We start from the raw sequence: 18,183 nt of genomic DNA on the forward strand, positions 1-18,183 counted from the left end.
CCGACCTTGCAGTTTCAACAACTTTGCAGTCTGGCGCATTAGACCACAGCGCCACATCAGGACTCCAGTAGAGGATGTTGTTGTTGTTATGTGCCGTGGAGTCGATTCCCACTCATAGCGACCATATACAGGGGTTTCCGAGGCTGTAAATCTTTACAGGAGCAGAACGCCCCATCTTTCTCCCGCAGAACAGCTAGTAGTTTCGAACTGCTGACCCTGAGGTTCGCAACCCAATTCGTAACCACTACGCTACCAGAGCTCCTTAGAGGGTGCTAACCAAAATGTCATGTCAACTAGTGGTTTAAACCCATCAGAGATTCTAAGAGAAAAGATCTGGTAGTCTGCTTTTATAAAGGTAACAGCCTAGGAAACGTTATGGGACAATTCTACTCTGCCCAAAGTGACTCGATGGCACGCAACAGCAATAACAGGTAGGCAGTGAGGAGGAATGTTGGATGAAGGAAGCATTTCTGAAACGTGAAATGCCAGAGGTTTTAGAGGATGTTCCTGTCGTGGTGCTGTGGGTTAATGCGCCAGATTGCAAAATCATTTGAACCAGAAGGTCAGCGATGCCAGCTCACCAGTCAATCCTTGGAAATCCTTGTACAGGGTTGCTATGGGTCAGAACTGGCTCGACGGCACTTAACAACAACATCAGTAGAAGTTTGCCAGGTAAGTAATGAAGTTGGACATGGTTGGTTCCAGGCATTGAACAAATATATGGTGTGTTTGGGAAACTATGGTATTGAACTAATGGGTGATTTGGTGTGGCACTGCAGGTTAATGTGCTGGACTGCAAAGTCGGTTTGAACCGCAAGGTCGGCAGTTCAAGCTCACCAGCCGCTCCTCAGAAACCCTATACAGGATCACTATGAGTCGGGACTTACTCAATGGCACTTAACAACAACAACCCGTAAGAAAGAAAGAAACAAACAAAAACAACCAAACCGATTCCTGTGGAGTTGATTCCAACACATCCTGACCTTGTGTGTTAGAGAGTGGAACTGCTCATGGGCTTTTCTTGGCTGTGATCTGTACAGAAATGGATTCCATGGTGCAACTGGATGGACTTGAACTGCCAGTCTTTAGGTTGCAAACTGCTTGTGCTACCCAGGAGCCTGTTAGTTCTATGTTGTTGTCAATGCCATTGAGTTGGTTCTGACTCATAGTGATCCTGTATAGTGTTTCCGAGGAGTGGCTGCTGAGCTTGAACCTCTGACCCTGTGGTTCAAACTGACCTTGCAGTCCAGCGCATTAGCATGCAGCACCATACCAGTATTCCATTAGTCCATATTCATTCCTTATTAGACCATGTTACGGGGGCAAAACATATGAATAGGCACAGATGAAAAGTAAGGTTAAGGAGGTTGAAGTAAGGTTAAGGATTTCGAAGACTCATGAATATCATACTGCAGGGTTCAAACTTTTTTTCATTGGTGAAAGTTTTAGGCAAGAGAGAGTGAGGTGATCAACTTTAAGGTCACTTTTGGAACTCATGTGGTGATGAATTGGAAATTGTTGTTCCATCAAGTCAATTTTGATTCATAGTGACCTTGTATAGGTTTTCCAAGGAGTAGCTGGTGGATTTGAACTGCCAGCCGTGCGGTTAGCAGTTCAGTGCTTATCCTACAGCGCCACACCAGGATGAGCTTAATTTAGAGTCTTTTGAAGTATTACAGGTAAGGGACACTAAAAAAAAAAAGAGAGTGTGGATTCAATGGAGATTTTAAGGGGTAGAATCAATATGAATAGAGATTGATTGCTTGTAGTTGGAGAGAGAGAATATGAAGTAACTCATAGGTTTCCTGCTTTAGAGCAATTAGTGTGTGTTTGAGTGTGTGGCAGGTGGGTGGGTGGGTAGGTGCAGGGAAGGTAAAGAAGTATTTGTGGGAGAGGAATTCATTACCTGGAACAGTTAACTAAAGATTGAGTTTGAGGTGCTTATATAAGGCATCCGGGTCGAGATGTCTAGAAGTAACTGAACAGTCATTTATTTTGCCTGCTCCATGTCCAACCACTGTGTGCATGACAGCTCACCAATACAAGTCACCAAATATGAGGATAAGTCAAAAAGTTGTTCTGACTCATATCAACCCTTTGCACAACAGAACTGAACACTGCCTGGCTGCCACTGTGCCATTCCTTCTCATTGGGTGCGTCATCCTCTTTTTCATTGACCCTCCACTTTACCCAGCATGATATTCATCTCCAGGGACAGTTCCCTCCTGATAACATGTCTGAAATACCAGAAACAGAGTTAGGCCATTTTGGCTACTTAAGGAGCATTCTGGCTGTATTTCTTCCAACACAGATTTATTTGTTTTTCTGGCAGTTCTTGATACTTTTTTTTTTAATGCTTTATTGTGAATTATGTGATAGTTTACATGGGAGAACATTAATTTTACATTCATCCTATTGTATATCATTTCATTGCCAGTCACTTCTTGCCTTTGTAGCCCCCGCCCCCCAGTTTAGGTAGCCAATGTCCAAGTTGAGTTCTTGATACTTTTAATATTTTTCTCTGACACCATAACTCAAATTCATCAGTTCTTCTATAGTTTTCCGTATTCATTGTCCAAAAGTCAAATAGTATTGCTATAAAATCATAGAAACCTTTATTAAACACAAATATCAAAATGTAAAGCTATTGTTTCTCTACATATTTCCATCTTTATAACCCTTCCCCTGAAGAATCTTGTACTCTTCGATTTATACTACATCAATAGGGCAGTTTTAGCATCCTTGAGGGGCTCAAATCATACTTCTTTGAATTTTAGGGAACAAAAAGAAGCCTGAAGGGGCAAGATCAGGGGTATAGGGCAGATGGGATAAGATTTACCAACCAAATTCTCATAGACCAGCCCTAGTTACCCTTGTGGACAAAAATTCTCTGGCACAATTTTCTTGGCATTTTTCTCACCAATGTAGTTTTCAGTTTTCTTTAAACAACTTCTTCATAAACCTCCAAGATTGTCCTGTCTCCTTGAAGAAAATCTATCAAGATTGCTCCTTTGCAATCCCAGAAAACAGTCACCATAACGGTCTGAGCTGACCTCTCTGCTTTGAACTTAACTGGCCCAGAAGATTCCTTGGGAAACCAGTTTTGATCAGACCTTTTATTTGGAGGCACTCTAACAAGACTAAGACTAAATGTATTACTTAGAACTTAGAAATTGTCTACAGCCATTCACTAATCTCAGAAACATGTTTAAACGCGTTTTGTTTGGAATAAACCTGTGCATGTATGAACTGGAGCTCTAGTAGCAATACTTTTTGACTCATCACCATACAGATCATAAAGGAAAGGCACTAAAGCTGACTTAAAAAAATACAGACATACATAGAGTGGAAAGTTTCCCCATGTAGCCTCTCCCACTTCCTAGTGGTAGCCATTGTTATCAGCTTTGTTGTTAAGTGTGTTACATGTCGTCGTGTCATTTCCGACTCATAGTGACCCTATATAGGGTTTCCTGGGAGTGAACTGTGGCTTTGAACTGCTGACCCTGTGGTTCGCAGTCTAGTGCTTATCCTGTAGCGCTACACCAGGACCCCATCGTTAACAGCTTAGGATATTCTGTATCTTAGTATATTTGGGATAGCTCTGCAGGAGGAAAACTGTATTGTGAACCACAAGGTTGGCAGTTTGAGCCCAGCAGCCACTCTTCAGGCGAAAGATTAGGCTTTCTGTTCCAGCAAAAGATTTAAAAGTCTTAGAAACCCTTTATTAGGTTGCTATGAGTTGAATCCAACTTACAACAAAATCGTTATACATCTGTATACACAAACATAATTCACATAGGCATACTCTCTGACTTTTATTTTTCCAATAAACAGGTTCGTTTTTCTACACATACTTTTTTAATTTGATTTTTTTCATTTGTGGACATCTTTCCATGTCAGTATAGACAGACAGATAGATAATAGAGTGATATCTGCCTTTTTATAGTTGATACATAGTGTTCCACAGTATTGGTATAACATTTATTTAATCTTTTTCTGTCATTGATCAACATGTTAAACCTTCTTCATTAAATGACTATTACAAATAATATGAAGGAAGATTCTTTAACAAACAAGTTTTTGCAAACATGTTAAATATTTGCCCATTTAAAAATTTATATTCATGTATGTATCGACTTTTCATTCCCAGCAATTTTGTTAAGTACCATCAACTTGGTTCCCACTCATAGTGATTCAGTATAGTGTTTTCAAGGACCTGCTGGTGAGTTTGAATTGCTGATCTTTCGGTTCAAACAGACCTTGCAGTCCAGTGCTTATCCTACAGCACTATACCAGACTCCTTCCCAGCAATAGCATATGCTCCCATTGCATGTTATCCATCTTTTAAAAGTTTTGTTTTAATGTATATAATATATTTAATAGAATATATTATCAGCAAGCATAACTTCCACTCTATCAACGGAAAGTGTTACGTTAGGCAGTGGGTCAAGCTTCTAAAGTGCTGGCGTACTCCTACCATACAGTTTGAGGAGGGGCGGCAAGGAAACACATGCCTCGATTCTTCTAGACCCTGTTATATGGGGCTTCTGATGCTGACAGTGCTCAGTATAAGCTGCACAGAATTATCACCAAACAGCCTACACTCAGACCATGAGGGAAAAGCACTTAACATTTCCTTAACCTTCATGTAGCTTCAAGCCACCAGGACACAGCCTCCCCCACCCCCCTCGCCCAACACCTTAATCTTCTCTTTAGCTCTTCTGTGGAAGAATTTGGTCTTCACAATGACAGGTTGTGTGGGGAGCTTTTACTTCCCCAGAACTTTGTAGCAGCCTGATCACACCACAGCAATGATGGGAGCAGCCCCAGTCTTGTTTTGGCAGTGTTTACCCTTGTCTGCTCACTGACCAAGGCACACAATTTATCAAAGTTGACAGGTGGGCAGAAACTCTGGTTCCTCTTCAAGTGATAATGCCTCATACCTGTCTTCCCAAAGTAAGCTGGATGATATTTGTTGAAATTGATCCTGTGGTGATACATGCCACCAGCATTACCTTAGCCTCGTAGTGCTTCTGTTGCTTGCCAGTGCGACTGTGGCCATGGTTCACATGACCTCTAAGTTTCTGGGTCTTCCTCAGTCTGGATGTCATGTCAGTGGCTGAGAATAAAAAGAGTATCTTCTAAATTTTTATCAATCGGCCAAACTGGTAACTTTTTTAAACAAGTATTTCCTTATATTTTATTAACTGTATCATATTTTGGCTCAGTTTTTACACTGGATTGTTTTTCTCATTAATTTGTTGAGGAGTCCTGGTGTAATGCTGTTGGATAAGTGTTGTACTGCAAACCATAAGGTTGGTGGTTCAAATCTACCAGCCACTTCTTGGAAACTCTGTACAGGTGACTGTGAGTTGGAAGAGACTCAGTGGCACTTAACAACAGCAACAATTTGTTGAAGGGATATTGATATTTTGTCTGTTGAAAAAGCTTATTCAGAAGGTCTGAATGTAGCTCTTTTTTCAGATCTATTTTTGAAGGAAATTAGTCCTTAGAAAAACTTTAGATTGTATATTTTAGAACATAGAAGAATAGTAAATATTTAAAGCAGTTTGTCTTCTGAAGTCCAATAGCAAAGTTGAAATACTACCCCCCCCCCCACTTTTTTTTTTTAAAATTTAATTCTAGTAAAACTATATCTAAATATGTCCTTTTGGGAATCTTTGTGGTGAAGCAGACTACACATTCTCTTGAAGACTAGTGGTGAGATAATTTATGCTAACACTAAAATTGAAACCAGAGGGGGAAAATTCTCCAAGCATAATTTGTTTTATACCTTTAGAATGTATTATCTTTGTTTTGTAGTTCATTTTAGCTATGATACTGTGAGAGCCTAGTTTTTGAGGAGTGTGTGAATATGGTGCTTTTCCAATTACTTAGGACATGTTTACATAAACTCCCTTGCATGCTTTAGTTCCTGAAACTTAAGGAGTGGCAGTTGATAAAGCAGAACTCCTTTATTGAGTCTCCTTAGGGTTTATATATCTAAACTTTTTAAGGATTATGCAGATGTTTTTAAAATATTTGTACTGTTCAGTGCCATCTAGTTGTTTCTGACTCTTAGAGACCCTATGTGCACTGCCTGGTTCTGCACAATCCTCACAATTGTTATGTCTGACCACATTGTTGTAGCCACTGTGTCATTCCATCTTGTTGAGGTTCTTCCTCTTTTTTGCTGACCCTCTACCAAACATGATCTCCTTCTCCAGGGACTAGTCCTCCTTAGAACATGTCCAAAGTACATGAGACAGTCTTGCTGTCCTTTTAAGGAACATTCTGACTGACTGTTCTTCCAAGATGGATATGGTTTTTTTTTTTACATTCCATGGTATATTCAGTATATTTTGCTTACACCATAATTCAAAGGCATTGATTCAAATTCAGCCAACCTTGTTCATTGTCCAGTTTTCACATGTATGTGAGGCGGCGATTGAAAGTACTTTGGTGCACCTTAGTCCTCTAGATAACATGCTTGCATTTTAGCAGTTTAAAGATACCTTTTGTAACAGATTTGCTCAGTATAATACATATGCAATATGTATGTCCTAGAAAGATACTGTGGTTCTGAAAAACCAAGATTTCTGAAAAAATCCCAATTGTTTACAGATGTGCTTATTAATGTGTTTAGTTTAATTCAATATGCATTTGTAAAATAGGCGCTATTGAAACGCTGTAGGAGTCTTTCTTCTGATTTAATTCCAGAATATATTGTCCTAACCCACATTACCTCACATTGGTAGTTTTGAGAGTGCTTTTGAAGGAAAGATTGCTTTAAAGGCATGCAGGTTCCTTTTTTAATGTCATTAGAAGAAAGAACTATTTAAAAAACAAAACAAAAATTTTAAATATAATTGTATAAAAATCATATCCTTACATGGTAGAAAATTTAATAACAATCTATACCACTCACAAAAGGAGCCCTGGTAGCGTAGTGGTTACGCGTTATACTGGTAACCACAAGGTCACCAGTTCAACTCTACCAGCTGTTCCATGGGAGAAAGATGAGGCTTTCTGCTTCCATAAAGATTTACTGCCTCAGAAACCATATTCAGGGTGGCTTTGAGTCGGAGCTCGATGGTAAACAACCACCATCACTACCACCATTCATAGAGGAGTTCCTGTGTGTCGCAAACAGCTCAATGAAACCCACTCAGAGCTGTCTCAAAAGACAGACCTAGTGATCTGCTTTCGAAATGCCACAGCCTTGAAAGCCTTAAGGAGCAGATCCACTCTGCACACATGGGATCACCTTGAATCAGAACTGATTTGATGGATGTAACATTATACCAATCAGTAGAGTCCTAAATAAAGTTGTACCTTCCTTATTCTTCCATTCTCTGCCTACCTTCTACTCCCACCATTTAGAGTTAACTGCTTTTAAAATGGTATTTTGCTTTGGTGTATTTCTTGATCAGTATAAAATTTAGCACTTCTACTTATCTTTGGAGTCCTGCTATGGTGCTGTGGGTTAATGTGCCAGACTGCAAAGATGTTTGAATTGCAAGGTTGGCAGTTCAAGCTCACCAGGCACTCCTTGGAAACCCTATATAGGGTCGCTGTGGGGTGGAACTGACTCAATGGCACATAATAACAACAACAACAACTTATTTCCAGGAGCTGTGGTGTGGCGCTGCAGGTTAATGCACTGGGCCTCAAGGTCAGTTTAAACCACATAGCTGGCGATTCAAACTCTCCAGCTAACCCTTGGAAACCCTATGTAGTGTTGCTATGAGTTGAACTGATTTAACGGCCCTTAACAATGTCATTATCTCCTGGAGTCCTGGTGTGGCACTGTAGGATAAGCTCTAAACCACAAGGTCTGTTTGAACAGAAAGGGTGGCAGTTCAAATCAACCAGTGCTCATTCTGATAGCATAGTGGTTACGAATTGGGCTGCTAATCTCACGGTCAGCAGTTCGAAATAACCAGCTGTTCCATGGGAGAAAGATGAGGCTTTCTGCTCCCATAAAGATTTACAGCCTCGAAAACCCTGTACAGGGTTGCTGTGAGTCAGAACCGACTCCACAGCACAGAACAATAAAAACCTTTTACTTTTAAATTATTAATTTAGATGCAATATTGACTTTCCACTAAGAAAGATAAAGTCTTTTTTTTTTTTTAATGTTTTATTGTGGATTATGTGATAGTTTACCTGGAAGAACATTAGCTTTACATTCATCCTGTTGTATATCGTTTCATTGCCATGATTACAATTCCCTCCAAGCATTGTCAGCCATCCAAAGGGTATACCCTGCAAGCCTGCCCCTCGGTCGTCCGTATACAGCCCCTCTCCCTCTTTAGGTCTGGAGTCCCCAGCCGCTCCATCTCTCCATGTCATCATCTCTACCTCCATCTCTGGCATAACTGCTTCTCTGGGGAGGGTCCCACATTCCACTCTTTTCCCTTGATGGTCCCAGGGACCTCCCCTCTGGACTGCAAAGTCAATCACTCCCCACCTTTTGTTACATAATGTCTGCCTTTACATTTCCAACTTCACAGTCAGTCCTGATAGCAGTTATTTACTATTGTACCACAAGAGTCCTATCCCCATCTCCTTTTATCAGCCCCGCCCAGACAGATTGGATACTACTTAGTGGAGATTCTACCTTCCTCCGTGATCTCTGGATCTAGCCTCCCTCTTGAAAGCTTGCAAGCCAGTCACTTCTTGCCTTTGCAGCCCCCCCCCCCCCATTTTGGGTAGCCCCCCCATTTTGGGTAGCCAATTTCCACGTTGCCCATCCCTGTCTACCCTGTGTACTGAGGAGGTGGGAATGATCCTTGCTGTAAAGATTTATTCCCTCTTTTGAGCTACTGCATCCATAGGTGTAGGTCAAGTTCATCAAATTGTATCAGCTTACTCTTTTTTTCCTCTTCTTCTTCTAGTTGAATTCTGAACAGCCATTGGAGCCAGGTCAAGTGGGTATTATCTGCAAGTGTGGGTGTTCTTGTGCATCTCCTCTCACTTCTTACCAGTTGGATGCTTCATTCTCCACGCTAGTCCTCTGTGGCTATGTCACTGACTCTGGGCCCAAGAGTCCCCAGGTCTTGCCATACTGCTGGCTAACCAGGTCTACACCCGGGTTCATGGGAGTCTATTGAACATGGTAGGATGTAGCTTGCAGCTTCATTGCTGTTTTTCCCTCTCTTCCCCTTATTGGTAACCAACGTGGTCACCAGTCAGAGCGTATGTTTACATGTGTATTCCCATTGAGTCTTAGTCTTAGAAGGGGGTTTGCCCTGAGGAGACCCGACCAGTTGCCTTGATGTCTCCTGGGAAGATAAAGACATTTTTAAATTACTCTTCACTTCTTTACATTCTGACTTTTCTTAATAATTATTATATTGAAAAAAATTGTAACATTATTATTCTCTTCTTTAACTCCAAAGTGTTTCTTTAAAACAAATTTGAAAAGTGTTTATAATGAATTCTTATGTAAATTGTACACTTAAAAAGCCAAGTAGTATGATTAATGCTTAGAGAAGGAAAGGCAATCTTGTATCAATAAAACTGCGTCAATAAAACCTCTCTTTTAAGGGTTCCTTTTTTGCTTTCTTGGGCTAGTATCTTTTCTTAGTCACTTTTATTCCATCTGTTTTCACTTAACCAGAATTTTCTTATTCTCCAATGAGATTTCACTTCTGTTTAAAGTATATGAATACCAAATTGTTTTAAAACATATCCTGGTATGCGGTGCTGTAGGATCAGCACTGGACTGCGAATGACAAGGTCAACAGTTGAAACCACCAGCTGCTCCTTGGAAACTATATAGAGGGTGACTATGAGTTGGAACCAACTTGACAACACTTAACAAGAACAGACACATACTACACAGTATTCTAAGTGCTGTAAATATTTATTCAGTTAGCCTATTAAATCCGTACAACAATCTATGAGTTATTATCCTCATTTTATAGATAAGGAACTTGAGCCACAGAGAAGTTAACTAACTTATTCAAGGTCACACAGCAAGTAAGTGTTAGAGCCAGGATTCAAACCTAAACATCTTGCCTTTAGCTCTCATGCTTTTAACCATTATACTATGGCTGCCTCTTAAATGGCATTCTGCCTTTTTGATGTACTTTTTTTTTTTTTAAGGTTTTTATTGTAGATTGAGGGAATGTGTAGTAATCGTGAACATTTCTTTATGATTGTTGGCTGCCTGGATCTCCTCCTTGGTGAAGTGTCTGTTCATGTCTTGCGCCCATTTTTAAATTGGGTTATTTGTGTTTTTCTTGTAGAGGTGTTATAGTTTCCTATATATTTTAGAAATGAGTCCATTGTCTGATGTGTCTTTGCAAAAGATTTTTCCCCATTCTCTGGGTTCCCTTTTTAGTCTTCTGGTGAAGTCTTTTGATGCACATAAGTTTTTAATTTTCAGTATGTCTCACTCATCTATTTTGTCTACTTTTGTTTGTGTAGTGTTCAATCCCCATCTCTTTTTACCAGCCCTATCTAGACAAGATGAAAACTATTCAGTGGGGACTCTATCTTCGCCCCCCCACCCCCCACACACACACACTCTTAACCTAAACTCCCTTTTGAAACCTTGTAAGCCACTTTGTGCTTGTATCACCCCCTCATTTAGGTAGCCAATGTCTGAGTTACCTGTCCCTGTTTATCCTGTGTACAGAGGGGATAGCATTGATACTTGATGTGAAGATTACTTTCCTCTCTGTTGGTGTTTTGAGCTACTACCTCTGTGAGTATTGGTCAAGTTCATCAAATTGTAGCAATTTACCCTTGTTTCCTTTATCAAAAATTGTTTTTTTTTTTAAATCTTCCTCTAGTTGAGTTCTGATTATCAAGCCATCAAGGCTAGGTCAAATGGGTACTGTCTGCAGGTTTGAGTGTTCTTGTGTGCTTCCTCTCACTTCTTATCAGCTGGATGCTTCACTCATAGCTCTAGCCCTCTGTGGCTATGTCCTTGTCCATGTACTCAGGTGTCTGATATACTTTTTTATTTCTACATTTCCCTATGCTTTCTTTATAGTACAATATGTAACATTTCCATTCACTCAACATATAAAGGGGGATTCAAAAAAGTTTATGATGTAGGTTTCTCCAGAAAGGAGGTGCAACCATAGGTAAGGGGTCAATCTCTGAAAGGGACTGACAACTGAGGATTGTCTACCAGAAGCATTCCCAGCAGCTAGGATGATGAATTCTTATTGCTGCTGGGATACCCAGATGATCAGGGAGGCGTGGAGGCAAAAGATCACAGCATCAAGTATCATTAGGAATTTTGGATTTGAATTCACATCCCATTTCCTAACATTTTTAGCAATATGCCTTTGTGCCTTCCTTTTTAAAGCCATACAATATGATTAGCATATCTAATTTGACAGCTTTGGTGAAGATTAAATAAGACGTTTTAAATAGTTAGGACATAGTAAGAATTCTATAAATGCTTATAGGAAAACCAACAGTAATTTTCCTTGTTAAAAGTGTTTATTTTTCTGGAAGGTGGGTTTCTCATAGAAAGTATGTATTCCACTTTCAGTCAAGAAATATTTGCGTGTCTAAATAGTTAAGTGAATATATTAAAAAGCTAAAGAATTCATGCCTTTCGGTTGTTTACAACTTAGTTGAGGATATGCCATCAATATATGATGATTTAAACAAAAGATGGAGCATAAGATAGAAGTTGGACAGCTTAGACGTAAAGACCATTCAACTTGTCTGGCTGAAAAATGTTTAATCGAAATTGATGCTGAAGTGCCTGGTAAGGAATATTTTCTTCCATAAATTGAGCCTTAATTTGAGGGAATGCCAGGATTCAAGAGTCATGATCAATATATGAATATGTGTGATAGTTGTTTTTAAATCAGCTATTTGTAGTAGAGTATTTCTGTTAGAAGTGGTGGGGCCAGGGTAAGAGTATAAATTGGAACTAGATGTACCAGTTGGTTTCTCTTCACCTGGAGCAGAAGAGGAAGAAGGAGACCAAAAACCAGAGAGGAGGACTGGATTGCATTTCTAATTGACTGCATGAACTCTACTGCCTTCTTAGTAATGAGACCAGAAGAATTTGATGGTGCCCAGCTAACATTACTGAATGTTTTTATCAAATACTATTTGAGAGTTCTCACCAAACGGGATAAAAATGTGGAACAGAATTTCAAATTTCTTACGGAACCTAGACTTAGTAGGCCCGTTGAGACTGGAGGAACCTCCAAATCTGTTGTCCTGATTTTTTAACCTTGAGCTAAAACTATCTGTCTCCTGAAGTCATCTTTAACTACAGTAGCAGAATTAGTAAAGAATGTTTGTCTTCATCATTGCACTCTGTTAAAATAATTATCTAAATCAGATCAAGCAGACAAAAGTAACTGTAAGGTATGTTAAGTGCGGTAGAGTTGGTTCCAACTCATAGTGACTCTGTATAGGATTTCTGAGGAGCAGCTGGTGGTTTGAACTGTTGACCTTGTGGTTCGTGGTCCAGTGCTGATCCTATAGCGCCACACCAGAAGTCCCCAGATAAGGTAATGAGTCTTATTAAGTCAATGGTGGTGAAATAATATGGGAGAGAGAGAATTTAACAAACCGTGAGGAATGTAACCATGTCACTAAACTACATGTGGGAATTGTTGAATGCTTGTGTGAGTTGTGTATATATTTTCATCAAAAATAAATATTTAAGAAGTTGGATCAGATTTCAGTTATATATAAGGCAGAAACTTACCAAAAATTGAGTTGTTTTTCTGTGGAGTAGAATGCCTCGCAAGGACTTGAATTTCTGTGGTGCTATATGATAAGCATTGGACTGCTAACTTCAAAGTTGGAGGTTCAAACTCACCAGCTGCTCCTTGGAAAGTGTATACTGGCTTGCTATAAGTTGGAACCTACTCCATGGCACTTAACAACAGCAGCAATTTGGTATTTATTTCTCTTTCCTTTACAGAGAAAGTTTGGAAAATGGAAATAATGTATTTTGATGTACATGCAAAATTGCAGCAGACCATTAAATTGCCAGACAGTAATACATAGACATTGTTGTTGTTGTTGTGTGCCTTCGAGTTGGTTCTGACTCATAACAACTCTGTGTAGGGTTCCCTGTATGGTATCTGGTTCCCTGTATGACCTCAAGGTTACCAGTCTAGGGTTTATCCTATCATGCCACACCAGAACATTATTTAGTTTAAATAACTGTCAAACTTAAAATTCCTTTTCTTTTTCAGGGATATCATGATAACACATTTTGAACCTTCAATCTCCTTTGAGGGTCTTTGTAATGAGGTTCGAGATATGTGTTCTTTTGACAACGAACAGCTTTTCACCATGAAATGGATAGATGAGGAAGGTGAGTGAAATTTTTTGATTTAAGGTGTTATTCTACCTTATTATTATTTTTTTAAATACAGGTAAGTCCTAAAAATTAAAGTGGGGGAAGATATATGATAAAATTAATATTATTCTTTGAGTACTTAACCTAAAAGTACCAAAGAGTACAATCTTTGTTCTTCCTTTTTTGCCCCATTATTGAGTGAATTTATTTGACTTTTTAAAATCTAAGTGCTATCTTATATTTGATTAAGAGATTACATATTTTTACTGAATTACCTTAAAGTGTTAAGGAATAAAAGTGATTGTGACAATTGTTATTTAAAAGGTGGTGGCAGAAACTCAGTATCTTGGTGACGTCAGAACATTTCTTGAATATCTGTATGGTGAAGATGTAGACATTTCATAGCCTCAGATTCAGTCTTCTTGGGAGATGGATGTGTGCATAAAAATATCATAAACTCTGGAAGATAAATGCATAGGAACTTCCAAACCGAACCCAAACCCACTGCTATGGAGTCTATTCTGACTCATAGTAACCCTGTATAGGTTTTCCGAGACTGTAAATCTTTACAGAAGCAAACAGTTTCATCTTTCTCCCATTGGAGCCACTGGTGGGTTTGAACCGTCACCTTTGCAATTAGCAGCCGAATGCTTAACCTACAGCGCCATCAGAGATCCTATAGAAACTGTAGGGAATGTAAAAGAAGCAGTATCTACATCTGCCTGATATATCTGCTATATGTGAGCTAAACCTATAATAAAGAACAAATTTTTTTGAGGTGGAGGAGGGGAGGTGAAAAACACTTAGAAGAATAAGGTGTAAAAAAATCACAGAGGGATGAAGAGCGTGGTGTGTGTTGAGGGGTAGGGGTGGGGGAGTCATATTTTAGTGCACTGAAAGTGTGGAGAGGGGTAAGGTATGAATGTGTGCTTGATCCTTGCTCCTCAAAGTTTGGCGCTCTGGGATAAAGCACTGGACCGCAAAAGATGGATGAACCACAAGGCCTGTGGTTCAAACTTATCAGCTGCTCCTTGGAAACCTAGATCCTGCCATTATGAGTCAGAACCGACTTGATGGCACTTAACAACAACAACTCCAAGTGTGGTCTTCAAAACTTGTTAGATATGGTACTCTCGAGCTCCTTCCCAGAGATTCCAGTTACCATGATCTACAGCGGTGTGCCCTGAATATTCAAGTTTGAGAGCTCCAGGACTAAATCCTGAAAGACCTTGCAGACCTTGACAGACTTTACTTTACATGATAGAATGCCATTGAAGTGTAGTGAAAAGGAACCCTGAATACACTACTTTGGGAAAATCTTTTTCAGTGTAACAAATACATGGGATTTCATTTAAAGAACATCATTGTAGTACTTTGTTCAGTATTTGAGACCATTTCTGTGTTTTCTGATGAAAAGCCTTGGAAAATTGTCATCCTCACTCCAAGTTCTAGGTAAACTCAAACACATTTTCATTTTAAACAATTAAAAAAAAAAAAAAAAGATCTCTAAGGTAATCCATAGTCCCTCTTAACGGGGGAATAAAAAGTGATAACAGGTGTTTATAAAACTTTAAAAAAAAGAAGTCTTCCTTGCTCTTTGTCTTCTCTCCTCCCTCACTAGTCCCATTCTTAAAGGAGAAAACCAAATTAAGAATATATCTCTTGGTATTTTTTATGCATGTAGAAAAACATGCATTTTATATGAATTATTTATAACCAACCTTCTTTTACACAAAAGAAATCATGCAAAACTGTTACATAATAGTATTTAACAGTGCACTGTATGCTGTTTTTTCTGTTTGTGTACATCAATTCACATCAGTATCTTTTAAATACTATCTATACTCTTGTATAATATAGATGTTATTTCTTAGTGATGAGCATTTGAATGGTTTATAATTTTTTCACTACTATAAGCAGTATAGAACAAATTGTTGTTAAGTACTGTTGAGTCAGTTCCAATTCATAGTAACCTTGTTTAGGGATTCCGAGGAGCAGCTGAATGGTGGGCTTGAACTGTGACCTTATGGTTTGTAGTCTAGTGCTTATGCTGGTCCATACATTGAATAGTTTCACATAATGTTGTACAGTTTTATGGGACTCTGTGTAGCACATTCACAGAAGTGGGCTCAGAAGTATGTGCATCATAAATTTGGAAGCTAGTAGCAATTTATTATCAAAAGAAGTTAAACTAGCATAGTGGTTACGAATCTGACTGTGAATCGCAAGGTCAGCAGTTGGAAAATAACAGCTGTTCCATGGGAGAAAGATGAGGCTTTCTGCTCCTATAAAGATTTATAGCCTCGGAAACCCTGTACAGGGTTGCTATGAGTCGGAATCGACTCGACGGCATATAACCACCACCACCATAGTACACTCACAGTGAATAACAGGGTTCTTTCACTCTTGCCCTCACCAACCTCAGATATTATGAATTTTTATTAATGGTTTTACAAATCTAATAAGTAACATGCTGGCTTGGTTTTATGAAATACTGCATTTGTTTAATACTTATTTAAGAATACATCTGTAACTGGTTCCTGTGAACTATTGTCATTTTCATTTTAATCATGTCCTGTAATTTCATGCCATTTATTTGTGATTTAGAGCTTTTTAGTCAGGACCTCTGAAACGGATCTTTATAGGAATACTTGGATAGTACTTTTTTTAGACTTGATTTAGAGACAGTCTATTAACGTTTTTATCAGTGCTTTTATATTAATATTGTCTTTGCCAGAAGAGTTCTCCCAGATTGTCAAATGGCTCTCTTTTTTTGTCATTCAGTTCTTAAATATTGCATCCTGCAAGGAGCTTTCTTACCCTCATTCACTCTCTACATTATTAGCTTGTTTTCTTTTGTTTTTGTCTTAAGGTAGAATGTAAGCACTATGAGAGAAGAGATCTGGCCTATTTTGTTCAGCATAGAGCTTCAATATCTAGAGCAGTACTTAACTATTATTGTTAAGTGCTATCGAGTCAGTTCTGACCCATAGTGACTCTACAGCGTTTCCAAGGAGTGGCTGGTAAGCTTGAACCACTAACTTTGTGGTTCAGACCGACTTTGCAGTCCAGTGCATTATTCCACAGTGCTACACCAGGACTCCTCTCAACTTTGTATGTGAAATATTCCTAGTTTACACGGGAATACTAGTGGCAAACTTTGCCCTGGTTTAGTTTTACTTCAGTTTTTGTAGACTTCATTCAGCATTGCAAGTTTTTGTTTATTCTTTTTCTTCTTAAAGGAATATTATTTTAATTAACAGATTCATGTAATAAATGAAATTAACTCTCATGAAATAACCGTGTCTTTTTATAATGCAATTTTTAATTCATTCCCCATAAGCAGCTATTAACAATTCTCATTTTCTGGGAAAAACTCTGAAATTGTAGCCTTTTCCTCTTTCAAGTAAAAGACTATAAAACTTCCCTGTGGATTCCCAAGTAACCCTTTTACTGTGATTAATTCTGATCCCATTCTCGTTTTCTTAGTTTTAGGTACATGGAAACAAAATAAATTTTCAGTTACTTGTGGTTACTTTAAGGAACCCTGGTGATGCAGTAGGATAAAAACTGGACTATTGCCTACAAGGCCTGCAGTTCAACACTCACCAATTACTCTGGGGGGAAAAGATGAGGCTTTCTGCTCTTGTAAAGATTTACAGCCTTAGAAACACTAAATAGGATCACAATGAATTGGAATCAATTCGATGGCAGTGAGTGGGTTTTGTGATTATTTTTCAGTTGTAATTATGTCACCTTTATTTTTAATCATATAGGTATTGGGGCATTCTGAGCTAGAGAAAAACATTTTTTCTAGGAGGAGTGGAAGACAGGATTATAATTTGGTTTCTCTGGCATATAAAAAACACTGTTCTATAAACTAAACATCTAATTGTTAGATTTTATGTTAGATGAAATAAAGATCATAAGCTTACTTCAATTTTTTAAACAGATTTGAGACAGCTGCTACTTTTCCTTGTGCTCAAAACCAGTTTTACTGATCTGTTTTGATGTGCATGTGGAAAAACTGGTTTCCTTAATCTAACTAAACATTATAGAATGAATAGTAATTTTGTAACCCTTACACTCCTCCTCCCATATACTGGTGTGGTGAGAAAGTGTACGGCAGAGAATAACAGATGCGCCAGACTGCAAAGCCATTTGAACTGCAAGGTCGGTGGTTCAAGCTCACCAGCTGCTCCTCGGAAACCCTGTACAGGGTCACTATGGGCCAGAATTGACTTGATGGCACTTCACAACAACAGCATATTTTAATTGTGACTTGTTTTCCTTTTTGTATTTAAAACCTACTATTAAAATCTTTGCTAAAACTGTGCTTATTTATTCAGAGTCTGATTATCTGTTTCTGTTCAGTCATTTCTCTTTTACTAGGAATAAGCCTTTGGGATATTTTATGTATGGATATTCATAATACATTTTATTAAAGTTTATATCAAGAGTAATGCATGTCCTTAACAAACATAATGGTTTGTTTGAAGGAAAAAAGTGTCTCTAGGAATCCTCAGGTCATCAGAGGTAGCTGTTATAAAGAAATTGATGATAACACTTTTTCTATGACTATGCAACTAGAAGGGATAGAGTAACAAATTTTTCCTTCTTACAAATAGTCTCATACTATACAAGCTGCTATTTAACTTTTTTCACTTAGCATGTGTGGTTGTCTTTCCATATTAGTGCATGTAGATAGATCTCATTTCTCTTAAAGCATGTATAGTATTCTTTGTAGTATTTTGATATTTGTAAATTTATGGAGATTTGTTTTGTGGCCTAAGACATACTTTATTCTGGATAACGTTCCATGTGCACTGGAAAAGAATATGTATTGTGCAGTTGTTGGGTTGATGCTCTGTACACATCTA

At 38.5% G+C, this 18,183-nt stretch overlaps 1 protein-coding gene across 1 annotated transcript in view; it reads left to right on the forward strand.

The window, feature by feature from the left end:
• The window catches only part of PRKCI (protein kinase C, iota), a 136,262-nt gene that overhangs the window by 5,760 nt on the left and 112,319 nt on the right, over positions 1-18,183 (forward strand). Inside the window, exon 2 of the mRNA XM_006861825.1 lies at positions 13,197-13,318. Within this exon, the coding sequence (XP_006861887.1) occupies positions 13,197-13,318 (122 nt within the window). The remainder of the gene's footprint in view (positions 1-13,196; positions 13,319-18,183) is intronic.

The sequence above is a fragment of the Chrysochloris asiatica genome, unplaced genomic scaffold (genome assembly GCF_000296735.1).
Source record: "Chrysochloris asiatica unplaced genomic scaffold, ChrAsi1.0 scaffold00043, whole genome shotgun sequence".
NCBI lineage: Eukaryota > Metazoa > Chordata > Mammalia > Afrosoricida > Chrysochloridae > Chrysochloris > Chrysochloris asiatica.